At 40.4% G+C, this 17,268-nt stretch overlaps 1 protein-coding gene across 1 annotated transcript in view; it reads right to left on the minus strand.

The window, feature by feature from the left end:
• The window catches only part of LOC127977487 (ventricular zone-expressed PH domain-containing protein), a 136,643-nt gene continuing 119,375 nt past the window's right edge, over positions 1-17,268 (minus strand). Inside the window, exons 13-14 of the mRNA XM_052582373.1 lie at positions 16,834-16,970; positions 1-1,859 (exon numbers count right to left, since the gene is read on the minus strand). Of these exons, the coding sequence (XP_052438333.1) occupies positions 1,623-1,859; positions 16,834-16,970 (374 nt within the window). The 3' untranslated portion in view covers positions 1-1,622. The remainder of the gene's footprint in view (positions 1,860-16,833; positions 16,971-17,268) is intronic.

The following is a 17,268-nucleotide window of genomic DNA, read 5'->3' on the forward strand; positions in this document are numbered from 1 at the left end:
TTAGGGAAAATCACTAAATTGTGAATAATTTACTGCCACTGTGTGAATAATATGTAATCATGTAATCCATAAAAAAAACAGTAATCTGATTATACTCTAATAACAAGTACTTAATTTTTGGAATCTGATTACATAATCCATAATACATGTAAGCAGTTACTGTTTGTCACAGGGCAGAAAGTAATGTAGTAGGCCCGATGTGTCTTTGTGTTACAAAATAACTATAAATGGATAAATGACTTCAATTTGAGTCACTGTTACTGTACAACATAACTGGTATTCATCCATGGATAAAAATGGTTGAGAAAAAAGGACAAACTTTGCCTTGAGACATGAAAGCCCATCCCAGCACACAAAACACAGCTCTGAAACGTATACCAGTGGAACAAATTTCTTTCACCACCATAGTTCTGTGGTTCCCTAGAACTTTGGAGATGTCCTCGGTGTTATTCAAAAAGACGTTGAGTTTCTGTGGCCAAAGAACAGTCTGTACCAAAATCTGTTTTGCCACTACATTCAGGCACTTCTTGATGCTTTTGGTCCTTCTGTGAAATCAATCCAGCTAAATTCTTTTATTGCTGTATGTTTGTAACAGGTCGCATGGTTTGTGAACCGAGGGCTAAATGTAGTATAATTTTATTGCTGTCAAGATAATATTGGCTTTTGCTGTATTCTGGAAGCGTAGAGGAGCTGGCAGTAAAATTCAAGATTATGAAAACTTGTGCTTACTTCATGCCATGTACTGAAACGAGGGCTGTCAATTGATTAAACCAGGGTTTCCCAAACAGGGGTACTGCAATGATAAAAAAAAGTTAATTAATAATTAATGATACTGAATGTAAAATTTTAATAAATAAATCAGCATTTCATTATCAAATATAATTTTTTTTTTAGTTTATAGCACAAGTTTGTCCTGTATAACAGTAATATTTTTCTATTTTAATTATTTTAAATATACTACTATTACTAATAATTGTATAAATTTTTATTAAGATTAGTATTATCAACATTAGAGTACCAAAAGAGTGTTAAAACGTACTGTATTTACTGTATGCGTTAACATGTGAAATGTGACAGCTCTAATTGTATGCGATAGCTGATTCTAAATAAGCCTTCTACACTTCCCTGGAAGACAAAGATGTATTAAATCACAAGTTCTGTTATCAAAACGTTTAGATATGACCCACAGGCGCAGCTCAGGGTTACTCAGCCTCATTGTACGTCACTCATTTTCTTTGGTCATGTCCCAAATGACGCACTATGACTTGGTATTGACTTGGGGTCTTGTGCACTTTACTAACACATGTCTGAGAAGTCCATAAGACTGTAGGATGTCCCATTGATCATTTCATGATTCCTAAGGGTTCTCCTGAGGGATCCTTCTTGGTCACAATGTGCCTTTGATGCCCTTTGCCAAGCTCAACATAACAAAGGACAAATTGACAGTCTTAGTGGCTTGCCATTGCAAGAATTTATGTGGAGGATGACTGCAAAGGTTGAAGGTGGCATTTGAGACATTACATTTGTCTCTGATGTTAATAAACTGTCATAATGTAAAATTTTGGCAATAAGACGCACCCATCTGACTTGATAAACCCACAGGATCCTCAGCAGAACAAGTATCACAGGTATGTGGTGGCCTCGCGGTTTTCTCGTTCTTTGGCCTGGGCCACAGCTACATTGATACACTGCAGCCACTCTTCTGCATGCTTTTCGTCTTGAGCTTTCAGCACGTAGGTTTTGCTGTCTGTGAAGATCTCGAAGGCTCTGGGCAGTCCACGGTCACGCCTCTTCTTTGCAACCACCTTAACACTTTGCACTTTGCTAAGTTCAATTGTGCTGTTGTCCAGTTCATCCTTCTGTGAGTAAAAAGAGGAAAAAAGCACCTTCAATCAAAGCTAATTCTTTACACGCTAACAATTAGGAAGCTTTGCATGGACCTCTGCCATGTGAATTGATCCAATAGTCAGACCCTACACCTCGTCAGTCCAAAAAAAGTTTAATAAAAATTTTCTTACATGGCTCTGGGGGGTGAACAAAAGTCTCCTCTAGTGAATTGATGCGTTTTTTTGTAAGAGAAATATCCATATTTAAAATGTAATAATCACTTTAATGTAGCTTGCGCCAATAGTTGTACATGGAAGCAGCTCCAGCAGAATGACATATGAAATCAGCATTATGCATGCACCGGAGTCTCGTGAAAACCAACGTTTGTTAACAGGAGCAAAGGAAGCAAAGTTTCCTTACTTTAGCAAAGGAAAACCAGTCTCCTCTTGGCTTATATGGAAATACTCTGACATTCTTCTTTACAAATTCTTGTTTTGTATTTCTAATTAGTGACCGTTGATTGTTTTGATCTCTCCGCTGCGTTTTCACATGCGTCACTTCTTAGCGGCGCATGTGGAAAGCTGAACTCATACGCCATCCACCAGGAACTACTCTTTACAATAGTGAGCGCAAGCTAAATTAAAGTTATTATTATGTTTTGAATATTAATATTTTTCTTACAAATAGTAATCGATTCGCCACAGGAGGCCTTTGTTCACCCCCTGGAGCTGTGTGAGACACTTTTTTTTATGGATGGGCGCTTTTTATTTAACTTCTTTTGGACTGATGCAATGCAACACCCGCTGAGTGGCATTAAACAGCTTGAAAGATCAAAGTTAATTTTTTATATAACTCTGACTCGATTCGCTTGAAAGAAGAAAGTCATATACACCTAGGATACCATGAGTTGAGTAAAACACAGCCTAATTTTCATTTTTGGGGGGAACTAACCCTTAAACAAACTACCTTATAATCAGGTACTTTACATGTTCCACATCAAAATAAGTGTACTTCTTTAAAGCACAAAATACATTTTACATGTTAAAACATCATGATTTAAAGGTACTTTAAAGTAAAACTTGTAATTTTCACAAGGGTTACAGTGCATTTGCATAATAGACAATCTTGTGTTGACTAGTCAACTAGTCAACCATTAATTCCTGATGGGAAAACACAATGGATGGGGTTTAGGTTATGGGGTTTTTGGTTGGAGGATCAAAGCGTGCATGTCCTCTCTTGATGCTTTCAGTTCTCTAATTCTATTGTTCTGCCTGTCTCTCAACTTGATTTTAAGAGGCGCTGCAAGAAGTTTGCCAAAAATGAGGCTTATTGTTGTTTGTGTCCACTGATGAGAATAAGCACCATTAAAATGAAAGAAAGACTACAGAATTGCAAGCAAATTAAAGACAATAAATATAAATAAAATATTAATATAAAATAAATATTAATAAAAATAAGATACTGTGCAGGCATGACACAAGATAGAGCTTGTGTCATTCCTGATAAAATGAAGTCTCTGTCAAGACTTTGCGAAATAAAATGACTGTAGCAATGCATTGCTTTTTCAAATTAAGATTTACAATGAATCAAGATCTTACGTGCTTACGACTCTGAAAAAAATTAATTTATTTTTACTAAAAAGCTTTTGCTGGCTTTCTGTCAGAATACTGCACAACTGATTGATCTTAGCTTTTTACTCATTCTTTGTATGTCATGGTTTTGGTTATGAATTCTCTTTTGCACATCCCTAAATGGCTCCAAGTTATATAGACGCATAATAAACTGGGTCTTTGCTTTGTTTAAATACAACATTATGAGATTTTTACAAGCCATTTTAGTTTTATTTAGTTCAAGTAAATCCCATCAAGGGAACGTTTTGGTGAATCTCAAGATTAAGTGATGGGTTTTAATAAAGATCATCTTCCGTAAAGCAGGCCACTATACTATTAAAATTACTAGTGAGCCATTAGCTCCTAGAATAAAACATCTAACAACTAAAATACTTTTTAGTCACCAGATTACAGAATTGCTCAATAGAGGAAATTTGACCTAACTAGAATGATACACTAATACATTTTTTGAGGACTTGATTTGATTGAAAACAAATGAATTAAACGATTAGTCATGCAAAAACTGTCATTTTCTCTGCATTCCCTCATGGTCACTGTCGTGACTTATTTTTGTTCACAGAACACAAAATACGATTTATGGTCACCCTGCTTTATTCAGTATATTGAAAGCAGACCAGTGATCAGTGGTAGCAATACAATAGCTTTGTGTGAGAAACAGACATAAATGTAAGTCATAGTCACTAATAATCAGTATTTCTCTTAAGCCGCGTTTCCAGCGCAGGAACTAAGGACTTTGGGCCGGTACTCGGTGTGTTTCCACCGCAGGAACCAGGAACTAAATAAAGTTCCGGGTAAAAAAATACCTCTCAGAAAGTTCAAGTTCAAGTCTGATTTATTGTTAATTTCCACATGTACAGTACATACATACAGAGAATCTAAATTGTGTTACTCTCAGAACCCGGTGCATACAGATAACATTAACATTAAAGCCTAAAAAAATCTAGATCAAATATAAAATGTAGATACAACTACAATAAGGGAATGTAAAAAAAAAGGCATATAATAAAATTAAAAATAAAGTTAAATAAAGCAGCGCAAGGCAAAAGACAGATAGAGTGCAATGAAGTGAACAACAGTGCAAAAAAAATCCCTTATTAAAAATATCTTATTAAGTCTGATTAAAGTATATAGTTAAAGTATAATAGTTCAGTGGTGGCCTGGGGCAGAAGGGGGGGGGGGGGGGGGGGGGGGGGGGGGGTTGGGGGGCAAGTTCGGGAGGGAGTTCAGCTTCCTGACAGCCTGTTGGATGAAGCTGTCCTTCAGTCTGCTGGTCCTGGCCTGGAGACTCTGCAGTCTCCTCCCTGATGGTAGCAGGCTAAAGAAGCTATGTGATGGGTGAGTGGAATCACCTGTGATGCAGAGGGCTTTGCGGGTGAGACGTGTTCCATAAATATCCTGGAGGGAGGGGAGAGAGACACAAATGATCTTCTCAGCTGCTCTCACTATGCATTGCAGAGTCTTTCGGCAGGACGCATTGCAGGTGCCATACTGCACAGTGATGCAGCTCATCAGGATGCTCTCTATAGTGCCTCTGTAGAAGGTGTACATGATGGGGGCCGGGGCTCTGGCTCTCCTCAGTTTGCGGAGGAAGTAGAGACGCTGTTGTGATTTCTTGGCCAGTGCTGCAGTGTTTTCAGTCCAGGAGAGGTCCTCTGTGATGTGCACACCAAGGAACTTGGTGCTGCTCACTCTCTCCACAGTCGCACCGTTGATGGTCAGAGGAACGTACTGAGTGTGTGCTCTCCTGAAGTCTACAACAATCTCCTTTGTCTTCTCCACGTTCAGAGAGAGATTGTTGTCACTGCACCACTTGGCCAGGCGGCTCACCTCACTCCTGTAGTTTGTCTCATCTTTGTTGCTAATGAGACCCACCACAGTGGTGTCATCTGCAAACTTAATAAAGAGGTTGGAGTTGTGTGATGGTGTGCAGTCATGGGTCAGCAGAGTGAAGAGGAGGGGGCTCAGCACACATTCTTGGGGGGCCCAAGTGTTCAGTGTGATGGTGCTGGATGTGTTGCTGCCGACCTGTACTGCCTGAGGTCTTCCAGTCAGAAAGTCCAACAGCCAGTTGCACAGCGAAGTGTTGAGCCCCAGCTGAATCAGTTTGTAAATGAGCTGTTAAGGGATGATTGTGTTGAATGCTGAACTGAAGTCTATGAACAGCATTCTAACACATGAGTCCTTTTTGTCCAGATGTATGAGTGCTGAGTGGAGTGTAGTGGTGATGGCATCATCGGTTGACCGGTTGGACCGATATGCAAACCGGAAGGGGTCCAGGGAGGGGGGGAGGGCAGACTTAATGTGGTGCATGACTAGTCGTTCAAAGCACTTCATGAGGATGGGGGTAAGTGCAACAGAACGGTAGTCACTGAGGCAGGATGGAGATGGCTTCTTCGGAACTGGAATGATGGTGGTACTTTTGAAACATGTGGGAACAATAGCCTGACTCAGTGAGATGTTGAAAATATCTGTGAAGACATCAGTAAGTTCTGCTGCACAGTCTTTCAGTACACGCCCAGGGATGTTGTCAGGACACGGAGCTTTGCGTGCATTGATCCTGCTGAAGGATCTCCTCATGCTGTCTGAGGTCAGCGTCATCACCTGGTCGCCGGGAGAAGGTGGAGTCTTCTGTGCAGTGGTGCTGTTTTGTTGCTCAAAGCGAGCGAAGAAGGTGTTCAGCTCGTTCAGCAGAGAGATATTGTTGTCACAGGTCCGTGGTGGGGGCTTGTAGTCTGTAATGGTCTGTATCCCCTGCCACAGGTTCCTAGTGTCTCTGCTGTCACTGAATTTATGAGCTATCCTCCTGGAGGGCTGTCTCTTAGCTTCTCTGATGCCACGGGACAGGTTGGCCCTAGCTGTTCTCAGGCCCACCTCATCTCCAGCTCTGAAGGCAGTGTTCCGTGTCTTCAGGAGTCTGAAGACCTCCCCTGTCATCCATGGCTTCTGGTTGGCCCGGACAGTGATGGTTTTTGTGACCGTTACATCATCAATACACTTGTTGATGTAGGCAGTGACAGTCTCTGAGTACTCCTGGAGGTCAGTGGTGTTATTGCATGTGGCAGCCTTACTAAACATGTCCCAGGCAGTTGTGTCTTGAAGAGACTCTGACGATCCTTCCGGCAACACTTGAATCTGTTTTATATGACTTTAATGAGTGGTCTGTGTGCAGGCTTTAGCATGACAGTGATGTGGTCTGAGGCTCCGAGGTGGGGGAGGGGTAGGGCTTTGTAAGCTCCTCTATGTAAGTCCAAAATGTTATTACCTCGTGTTGGAAAGTTAATTTGTTGGTGTATTTTTGGAAACACACTCTTTAGGTCAGCATGGTTGAAATCCCCAGCTATGATGAAAAAAGCATCGGGGTGTGCTGTCTGCTGCTCACTGATGTGCTGGTACAGTTCATTTAGTGCGTCGTTCCTGTTGCTGATGATGTTGAACGGGGGATGTACACCAAAATGAGCAGTATAGCAGTATATTCCCTCGGCAGATAGAACGGCCTGTACTTAATAATCATAAACTCCACCAGGGGCGAGCAGTGTTTGCAGATCACAACAGTATCGCGGCACCACGCGTCATGTAAATACAAAGCGTGATGTAAATACAAAGCCCGCTGCCACAGGTTTTTCCTCCCGCGACGAGAGCTCTGTCCGCTTGATAGCACATCAGCTGGTCGAGCTGAATAGTGCACTCTGGAACACTGTTGCTGAGCCATGTTTCCGTGAACACAAAAACACAACAGTCTCTTACAGTCCTCTGAGTTGAGCGTAGTAATCGAATGTAGTCCAGTTTATTGTCCAATGAGCGTGCATTAGCCAGTACGATGGTGGGGATAGATGGCTTGTGTGGGCTAGCCATTAGCCTACCCCGTATACCTCCGTGCTTACCCCTCTTCTGCTTCCTCTCACACCGCTTGTGGCACCTCCGCTGTGGGCGAGATGCAGTAGTGGGGGTCGGTGATGGTGAAGGCCTCCGTAGCAGAACGAGATCCCGCAGCTGTTGTGCATGCGCGGAGTTTAACTTTAAAAATGAGGTTCTGCAGAAACTCGCGACTGTATTTGCGCTTACAGACAGGTAGACGCGATGACGACGTACAAAAACACTGCAACTCACAAGACAAAAAACACGAAAACACCATTCTGTCGGGAAAGAGAGAAGCCGCTGCATGTGAACGCGCCGACATCTTGGTCCCTGATGGCAAGGTGGTACTTTTTCATACTTCCAGAACTTTCGGGAGCGGGACCTGGGCGCAACCACTATTTATTCGGATCATTTTCTAAATATTACTGTTATTGTGTCATGAAATGTAATTTTAAAAGTGTTTCAGGCGAGAATGTAGTTGTTTAAAACTCAAATATGTGGTTTATTTATAAAGACAGTGCCTATTTAAAAATGTGTTTCGCTGATCTCGGAGACGGTGAGCTCCACGATTTCACGGGAGCTCAGTGCTTATCAGTGTTGGGAAAGTTACTTTGGAAATGTAATAGGTTACAGATTACAAGTTACCCTGTTTAAAATGTAATAGTAGTGTAAATTTTTCAATTACTTTATTAAAGTAATGTAACTAATTACTTTTGAGTACTTTTTGATTACTTTTCTAAATTTGTGAACATTATAATAAATAAAAGCATATATATCAACTCAAATACAGTTATCTAATAAGCATGTGTCATGCTGTTTAATAAACTCCTGAAACATTGGTATTTTTATTTTATTTTTTAAACTGCTGTCTCTTTATATATGATATGATGATAGTTTTCTCAAAATAAGTAAAATGCATGAAGTGACAGAGCAGTTCTAGAACTTATGTGTATGTGCTCGTGTACTCATATATTGAGACGGCAGAGGTTGAAAACACTGCGAGCTTCAGTAGGCCTATGAAACTGCATGTCTTTGCCATTAATTTACAGGAGGGGCAGACTGGGAAAAAAAAATCAGAATGGAAAATTCAAACTCGTACAAACAAATTCATGGACAATACTATTTTTTGTATGAACCTGACATAAAAAAGGTTTAAATCTTTAATATGGGGACATGTCAAATAATTAAAAGTTCTCTCCTGAACGGCACCTTCACTTCCATTTTTCTCTTCAGTCTCATTATTTTGCCCCGTTATCCATCTTAATACTCAAGATTGAACAAAACTGTACTTTACAATACAATACTCTACAATACTACAATATATTTATAGAAAAATCCTAATACTGTACACGAGTCATGTTTTTCCCTTACAAAAATTTACCATGCTTTTATTAGCCTATATAAAAGTACAATAACCTTGTATGGTTTTTTGTTTTGGAAATGGATTCGTAATTATTTTTAAATAAATAAATGTGTAAAATAATTTTAAATTTTGGGTTACCACAGTTAAACAATAGTAACCATTTTCACTGGATTTATAGTAAAATAATAAAATGTTAATTTTCGCAAGGGTTGTGTTGTTGTCTGTCATAGCTTCCCCAAAAAATCGGATTATTTTTTCAGCTAAATTACTACTGTAACATTACAACAGATAATAATGATGTCCTTTATATATTTTGAGTGATGACTGATGAACAACGTGATGCTGCTTGATTAAAAAAAAAAAAAAAAAAAAAAAGCATCTTTACAGATGAAACTGACCTGAAACCCTGAACAGTAGTTCTGCTTCTCTGTTCCAGCTGTGCGCTTCCACAGTCCACTCTTTTATCTCTCTTTCGCATTGATTACTTGGAGTCTGATCCAAACCGTTTGGCGGAGGCGCGGAGAGCGCGCGAGTCACGACAAACAGATTTATTACAGATTTTTGCCATTCAGTTCGCCATTATCAAATGGCGGATTCGCAAATGATCGCTTTAGTACATTCGGCAGGCAATTATACAATAATGATATTAAAATATTGGGACAAGTTGAGGAAGACTGAGGAAGCTTGCAGGCCACCGGGAATTGTCCCGGTTCTCCCGGTGTCCAGTCCGCGCGTGATTTCAACTGACACGCAGAACGTGCAGGAGTCATATATTGCATTTTGGGGGCTTGATATTCAGAGACACCAGTCCATGTCATGTTTTGATTCAAGTGTACTGACCTACTTTTGATTTAGTCATCCAAAATGTGTCATATTCCGTCCGCGTTAGGCATTCCATTTTTCTGACTGGATTCTACGAACCAGACTGTGTTTCCGCATCCCGGAAATTATTAGGGCATATGTCTTAGAATAGTCAGTGCAATTTGGGAAAGAAATCAGTTAAATCTGTATGTGGATGTGTGTAAATATTCAAATGTAATCCCCTTTGTAATCGTTAAAAAATTCATAAGTAACTGTAATTTAATTACTCATTTTTTCTTAGTAACTGTAACTAATTACAGTTACATTAATTTTGTAATTAAATTACGTAACGCCGTTACATGTAACTAGTTACTCCCCAACACTGGTGCTTATGTATCCAGCGAGAGCAGCCGCTACTCGGCTAGACCTTCTGATATGTGCTGCTGGCTCTGATATCTCTTTAGTGGTTAAACATAAAATATCATTCATTTTGGGTAAATCTAACAGGTAATCTTTGGTCTGTATTCAATTTATCTTTATGTTAAAATGAAAAGAAAGGCAATTGATATAATATTTTGTTTCACTGTCTGTATATATACACATTTCCCTGAACTAAGTACATTTCTGCAGCTATTATTATGTTTAAATGAAAAACGAAGGAGGCAGTGAATATTTGATATTTTGATATCGTTTTATTGTAAATATACAGTGATGACAATAGCATTACCGTATAGCAGTCGGTAAATATATCATTTTTTATGCCTATAACTAGGTTTAAGAAAAAAAGACAGCCTAGGTGTTAAGCTTTAAATGTATTGAGACCGTTTCGTTTAAGTGCGTCTGATTTGGAAAGTGCTTTGATAGTTCATTGAATTGAAAGTTTGTTTTGATTCATTGGGAAGACGCAGGTGTATTATTTTGAAAATTAATTGCGTTTGGAATAATTTGTTTATTTTTCGTTGTTGGTGCGTGAGAGGAGGAGAACATTTAGTTAATTTGTGCCTGGGCTGTTTTTTTTTTAAGTGAGCCAGGTTGAAGTATTGGCGGTGGGCTATTGTTTGGTAAGTGTGGGTCTGCACTGCGCGTTCAAGATTGAGTTTATTGATAAAGTATTTGATAAAAAAATTATCGGAGCTTTAAGAGTGCCCATTAGCTTTAATGTTTGTTATTTTGTTTTTTATTTTAGTTTGTTATTTTCGTACTATCCTGGGCAGAGTGCACCGTCGTGGAAGCCTGCTTTAACAGCATTTTGTCGGAGGAGTTAAGGCTCCGCTGATATTGTGTAATGAAAATCTCTGTCCTTGGGAAATGCATGAAGAGGATCGTTGTTTTTCTTATTTCTTTTTATAGGGTAGCTCCGTTTTGTCTCGTCCGATGGCCACATTTGCATTTGAAAGGTGACCTCGTTTTTCTTTAGTAGTCTATCTGCAAAGAATTGTATGCTGCAGAACTGGTTTCATTTGTATGGCTAGTTTGGAGGATTTTTTTTGTTGCTCCATCCGTGGAGGTTTTGAATAATTTGACAAAGGATCAGTTGCGTAATCAGGTTTGTGACCATTATAACTTTGACTTAGGTATACCTAGAACAGCTAAATTAGCCCAGATTAGAGTGTGAACTGGTTGTTAGGAATATTCTTTCATCACCTGTATCTCTAATTATGGATGAGTTAGAGTTAGGAGAAACATCAACACCAATTATGACAGAGTTTTCTAAAGTATCACTTACGTTTGAGCAACAAAAAGTGTTGATAGAAATGCAACAGAAAGAGAGAGAAGCTCAATGTGAGGTAGAACATAGAGAGAGAGAAGCTCAACATGAGGCAGAACGTAGAGAAAGAGAAGCTCAACATGAGGCAAATCAGAATGAAAGAGAAGCTCAACGTGAAGCAGAGTGTCAATTAGAGATGGAAAGAATAAAAAGTGAACGTGATGTGGCTGTAGAAAGGCTGAAACTGAGCGCTGAAGGTAGGCTTCCAGTTGATGGGGATGAGGGTACTGCTCCTAGGGGGTCTGTGCGTTCCCCTGATATATCTAGCATTGTTAGGTTGCTGCCAAAGTTTAATGAGAGAGATCCAGATATTTTCTTTTCTTTATTTGAGAGTGTGGCTGATGACCGTGGCTGGTCTGACTCAGAAAGAACGTTGTTACTCCAAAGTGTTCTGGTAGGTAGAGCACAAGAAGCATTTATTGCTTTGCCTGTACCAGATAGAAAAAAGTATGTCAAAGTAAAAGAGGCAGTGCTTAAAATGTACAAATTAGTTCCTGAAGCTTATCGTTGGCGGTTTCGCAGCTGGAGGAAGGGAGATAAACAGACGTATACAGAGGTAGCGAGGGAATTTTACAGCCATTTTAATCGGTGGTGCTCTGCAGTAGGAGTCACTACTTTTGAAGAATTGTCTAATCTAATTTTTTTAGAACAGTTCAGAAATATCCTTCCTGAGCATGTCGCTACCCATGTATTTGAGCATAAGATGAAAACCGCAGTGGAAGCCGCAGTTATGGCTGATGATTTTGCTTTGACACACAAGTATAGTTTAAAAGAAAACCATACAGGTAAAGTTTATCAGGAACAACGTTTTGGACGTTTCAATAGAGCTTTGGGGTCTTCTTCTTTAGGTTCATTTGAGTCACCAACTCAGAGTAGAATAGATTCACACTCTAAATCAGTCACACAACGGTGCTGTGAGTTTTCGCAGAGATTCTAGGTTTTCTGCGTTTACTCCAGTAAGGTTAAGAATGATGCTGATGTGTGTCGATCCTGCTTGGAAAAGGGGCATTGGAAGAAGGACTGTCCTGTTTTAAAGGGGAAAAGTCAGAGAAAGGGTACTGAGATTATTAGGGGAGTCAAACTTGCTGTATCTGAATCTGTTAGACCTGCTAAAGTTTTGATGGGTGAGATTGAGGTTGAACCTAAGGGCGTTGTGACGTCATTTCAGATATCAGGCCTGAGCTCTGTTGGGGCTAGTGAGAGAAATAGTGGAGCTGATTCAGTTGTGACTGGTGGAAGTGGTTTCTTTCCTTTTGTTACAGATGGTTTAGTTTCACTGGTGGGTAGTTCCAACCGAGTGCCAGTTAAGATACTTAGGGACACAGGGGCGTCTGAGTCTTTTATCTTGGAGTCTGTATTGCCTTCTTCTGCAGACTCGAGTACTGGGAACAATGTTTTAGACCGGGGGATTGGGTTGCAGGTTGTCTTTGTTCCATTGCACAGGATTAATCTGCAGTCTGATTTGGTGCAAGGGGAAGTAAAAATAGCAGTTCGCCCTTCCTTACCTATAGAGGTTGTCCATCTTCTTTGAGGTAACAATTTGGCTGGAGAACATGTCTGGCATGATATAACGCCCCCTGTAATTGTTAACAATGTTCCTTCTATTGCAGCCGACAGTGTCGTTCGTGGTCAGAATTTGACTGTCTTTACAGCTTGTGCCGTGACACGGGCTATGAGCCGTGCCTCTGATGATGATGTTTCTCCGAGTAGAGAGTTTAAGTCTGCTGTTGTGTCTAATCTACCACCATCTCTCTCTCATAGTGATTTTGTGGCAGCTCAAAAGGAGGATGCAACATTAAAAGATCTGTTTGTTGGGGTGTTACCACCTGAGGAGTTGCGAAATGCAGCGAGGGGTTATTTTATTCAGGAATGGGTTGTTGATCCGGAGGTGGTCTTCTCACACTGACGAAGGGGTCGAGGATCCAGTGTTTCAAGTGATAGTGCCATTTAAGTTTAGAGACTTGGTCCTACAGACAGCTCATGGGGATGTAGCTGGGCACTTGGGGGTAAGAAAGACCTATGACCATCTTATGAAGTACTTCTATTGGCCTCGCCTAAAGAAGGATGTGGCATCCTTCATTAAGACGTGTCATGTATGCCAATTGATGGGGAAGCCTAATCAGGTGTTAAAGCCAGCTCCACTTTACCCTATTCCAGCTATAGGAAAACCATTCAAACATTTGTTAATTGATTGGGTGGGACCATTGCGTTCATCTAAGTCAGAGTGTGTTTACCTACTGACTGTGTGTCTGTCTACCCGATACCCAGCTGCCTATGCTTTGCGTACGATCACAACTAGGTCTGTGGAGAAAGCCCTTTCACAGTTTATTTCCATCTTCGGTATCCCTCAAACTATACAGAGTGATAAAGGCTCTAGCTTTACGTCACGCATGTTCAGAGAGGTGCTCGAGCAGTTGCGTGTGAAACATCAGTTAGTAGTGCATATCACGCCCAGAGCCAAGGTGCTCTGGAGCGTTTTCATCAGACACTGAAGTCGCTTCTCAGGGGGTATTGTGTTGAGCTTAACAGAGACTGGGAAGAGGGGCTCCCATGGCTAATGTTGGCAGCACGAGAGGTTACCCAGGAGAGCACGGGTTTCTCGCCTAATGATCTGGTCTTTGGCCATAGAGTTCGTGGGCCTTTAGCAGTCTTACAGGGGGAACTGAAGTGTCCTGAGTCTCCTGTTAATTTGTTGGACTACGTAAATGGTTTTCATCGTAGGCTGTTTTTAGCCTGTGAGATGGAGAACGACAACCTGACTAAAGCCCAACAGAAAATGAAGAGTTGGCATGACGTTGAGCTGAGCCGAGGGTGTTCAGTCCTGGTGATCAGGTGTTGGCATTGTTGCCGATAGCAAATTCTCCTTTCCTTGCAAAATACACAGGTCCTTATAGGGTTGTTCAACAGGTGTCAGACCTGAATTGTTTACTTGCTACACCAAATCGTAGGCGTCCCACTCAGCTCTGTCACATAAATCTGTTGAAGTCCTATTATGACAGGTTTTCAGTCTCTGGGGCAGCAGAGTCTGGTGAGCGGGTTATGCCTGTTTCTTTAGCCGCAGTTGTTGAGGCTCATAGGGCCCTTGGGACTCCCTACATGGTGGCAGCACGTAGTGGGGAGGATGTGGTAGGTCCTGATGACTGTGTGCTGAAACTTCATTTGAGGAACTCTGAGAAACTGGCAGAGTTAAATGCTTTGTTTGGACATTTGCCAGAGGAGCGGGCATCAGAACTGTCGTCTTTGTCTGATTTTCCTTCTTTATTCTCAGATACGCCATCATGTACTCATTTAATTGAGCATGATATTGATGTTGGTGATGCAGAACCAATAAGACAGCGGTTCTATCGGGTGTCACAAGACAAACAGCGACATCTAGAGGCAGAGGTGAAGTACCTTTTGGATAATGGGTTGGCTAAGCCTTCCTATTCGAGTTGGGCTTCACCCTGTATATTGGTCAGTAAACCTGATGGAACACCTAGAATCTGTACCGATTATCATAAACTGAGCCATATAACCTGCAGATATGGCACATTTGGGTCGAGGACAATGTGATGGCTGACGCCTTGTCCCGTGCTCCAGGTGGGCTGGAGTGAATGTTTTGTCTTGTCCTAGATCTTTTTCTCTCTCTTCCTGTTTCTCCACTCTTCTTCTGCCTAGTCTCCTTAAATGTAGCTTTCCAGCTACCAGGATTTGCTGGAGCTCTTGGTATGGAGGAGGGCGATTGGAGCTGTTTGAGAGTAGAAGGGTTTGGGGCTTGTGGACAAGAGTTCTTCTGTCCAGTCCATGTAAATGGGCTGTTAACATCCCTTAAACTAAAGTTAAGTGCTCACTTTGTTTATAGAAATAATTTTTTAAAAAATTAATATTTTGTCACTTGTTGTGTGGGGTTTTGACTGTTTCTGCAGAGGCCTTTTAGGGGCCTCTGTCTTAAGGGAGGGGGTGTTACGGACCTGCCGGCTCCTCCTCCTCGTTTTGCCTTTGCGTCACCTACAGGTGAGCAGAGCACAGGTGTGGCATGTTGCCTATAATTGCTTCCAGGACTGTGGGATTGCTTCTAGTATCCTGGATGTTTAAAAGCTCTCCAGACCGGGTTGAAAGAGGGCCGCCGCTTCTCCTTCTCTCCCGCACCGTTTTGCTGATTTTGTTTCCTTTTACATGACTCTTCATATACCCTGATTGGATACGTTTTCAGTTCTCTAGTTTAACACTTATACTGACTTTATTTACTTTATGTTGCTCATTCTTTATCATTAATAAATATATTTTCTTTAAAGCAAATATCCGCGTGGTCTTCCCTCTCTGTTGCATAGCCCGGCACAGGCTGCACGTAACACTAATCTTCCCGGTACTTTACACCGTGGTGGAAACGCAAAAAGCAACAGGTCTGGGGGTAAAATACAGTACAGACCAAAAGTTTGGACACACCTACTCATTCAAAGAGTTTTCTTTATTTTCATGACTATGAAAATTGTAGAGTCACACTGAAGGGTTCAAGGGCTATTTGACCAAGAAAGAGAGTGATGGGGTGCTGCGCCAGATGACCTGGTCTCCCCAGTCACCGGACCTGAACCCATTCGAGATGGTTTAGGGCTGAGCTGGACCGCAGACAGCAGGCAAAAGGGCCAACAAGTGCTAAGCATCTCTCGGGGAACTCCTTCAAGACTGTTGGAAGAGCATTTCAGGTGACTACCTCTTGAAGCTCACCAAGAGAATGCCAAGAGTGTGCAAAGCAGTAATCAAAGCAAAAGGTGGCTACTTTGAAGAACCTAGAATATGAAATATTTTCAGTTGTTTCACACTTTTTTGTTATGTATATAATTCCATATATAATTCATAGTTAATTCATAGTTTTGATGCCTTCAGTGTGAATCTACAATTTTCATAGTCATGAAAATAAAGAAAACTCTTTGAATGAGAAGGTGTGTCCAAACTTTTGGTCTGTACTTTAGTTCCTGGGCAAATAGTTCCTCGTACAATTGTTCCAGGTAATTTCGATGGAAATGCGGAATTAGTTGTCATTGTTTTTTTCAAATGTCCTACTTCGCATAGAAAACGGCATTTGGCAGATATGTCAAACTTAGCATGACACGTCTAAGAGTGGCATGAAAATAAAGACTTCTTACACTGGGCTGTCATTTGACTTCTGAAGATCTGGAACATACCACACAAGTTGTATGGAATATGTTTGGAATAACGTTTTGAAAAAATTAAGATTTTTAAAATGTTTTTAAAGCATACAGTAAAAACAGTAATGAATTGTTTTGTTTCCTTTGCTGTGTAATACTTTTGCGAGTTCTTAGATTAATCGAAATTTCAGCATTTCAGCATTATACAAAACATTATACATTTCTGTACTGCCACTTTTGATCACTGCTAAATAGTATTATTTATTTTATAAATAAATCTATATGTACATAAATTAATTTATTAAATCTTACTTTCATCAAACATTTGAAAGGTAGTGAATGCACATTCCCACAAAAATATTGCACTGCAAATAAAGGTTATGTAAATTAATTTTTAAAGCATCTTGGCATTAAGGAATGCATAAATAATACATTCTGTGGTCTTGTGAATGAGACACTTACTGATTTTCCTCTTCGAAAGAGAAGCTGGTTGCCAGCGAGGGTAAAATAACGAGTTTTCCACCTTTTGATGAACTTCCAGCGCACTTGTTTCTCTTTCAGCTTACCCTCGATGAGTGGCTGGCCGTCCTGGTTAACAACTGAGCAGAAAGAGTAAAAATTAAATGGTAAGACAATGTTATCATTAACATGATGAAGAATCACAGAAGTTGTAATTGTGTTTTCATGTTTTGATTAAATGAGGATGAGAGTAAATGATCAATTGAAATTTATAGGACAAGCCCTATAACATTAGCCCCTTTCACAGAGTAATGCCAGCAAATGACATAGAATGACTTTTCTGGTAAATACACAAAATCAGCTGTTCACAAAAACTGAATAAATAATGTTTTTTTTTTTTTTTTTTGGCTTTTTACAGTTAAGAGACCATTCACACAT

This window comes from Carassius gibelio, chromosome B18 (assembly GCF_023724105.1).
Source record: "Carassius gibelio isolate Cgi1373 ecotype wild population from Czech Republic chromosome B18, carGib1.2-hapl.c, whole genome shotgun sequence".
Classification (NCBI taxonomy): domain Eukaryota; kingdom Metazoa; phylum Chordata; class Actinopteri; order Cypriniformes; family Cyprinidae; genus Carassius; species Carassius gibelio.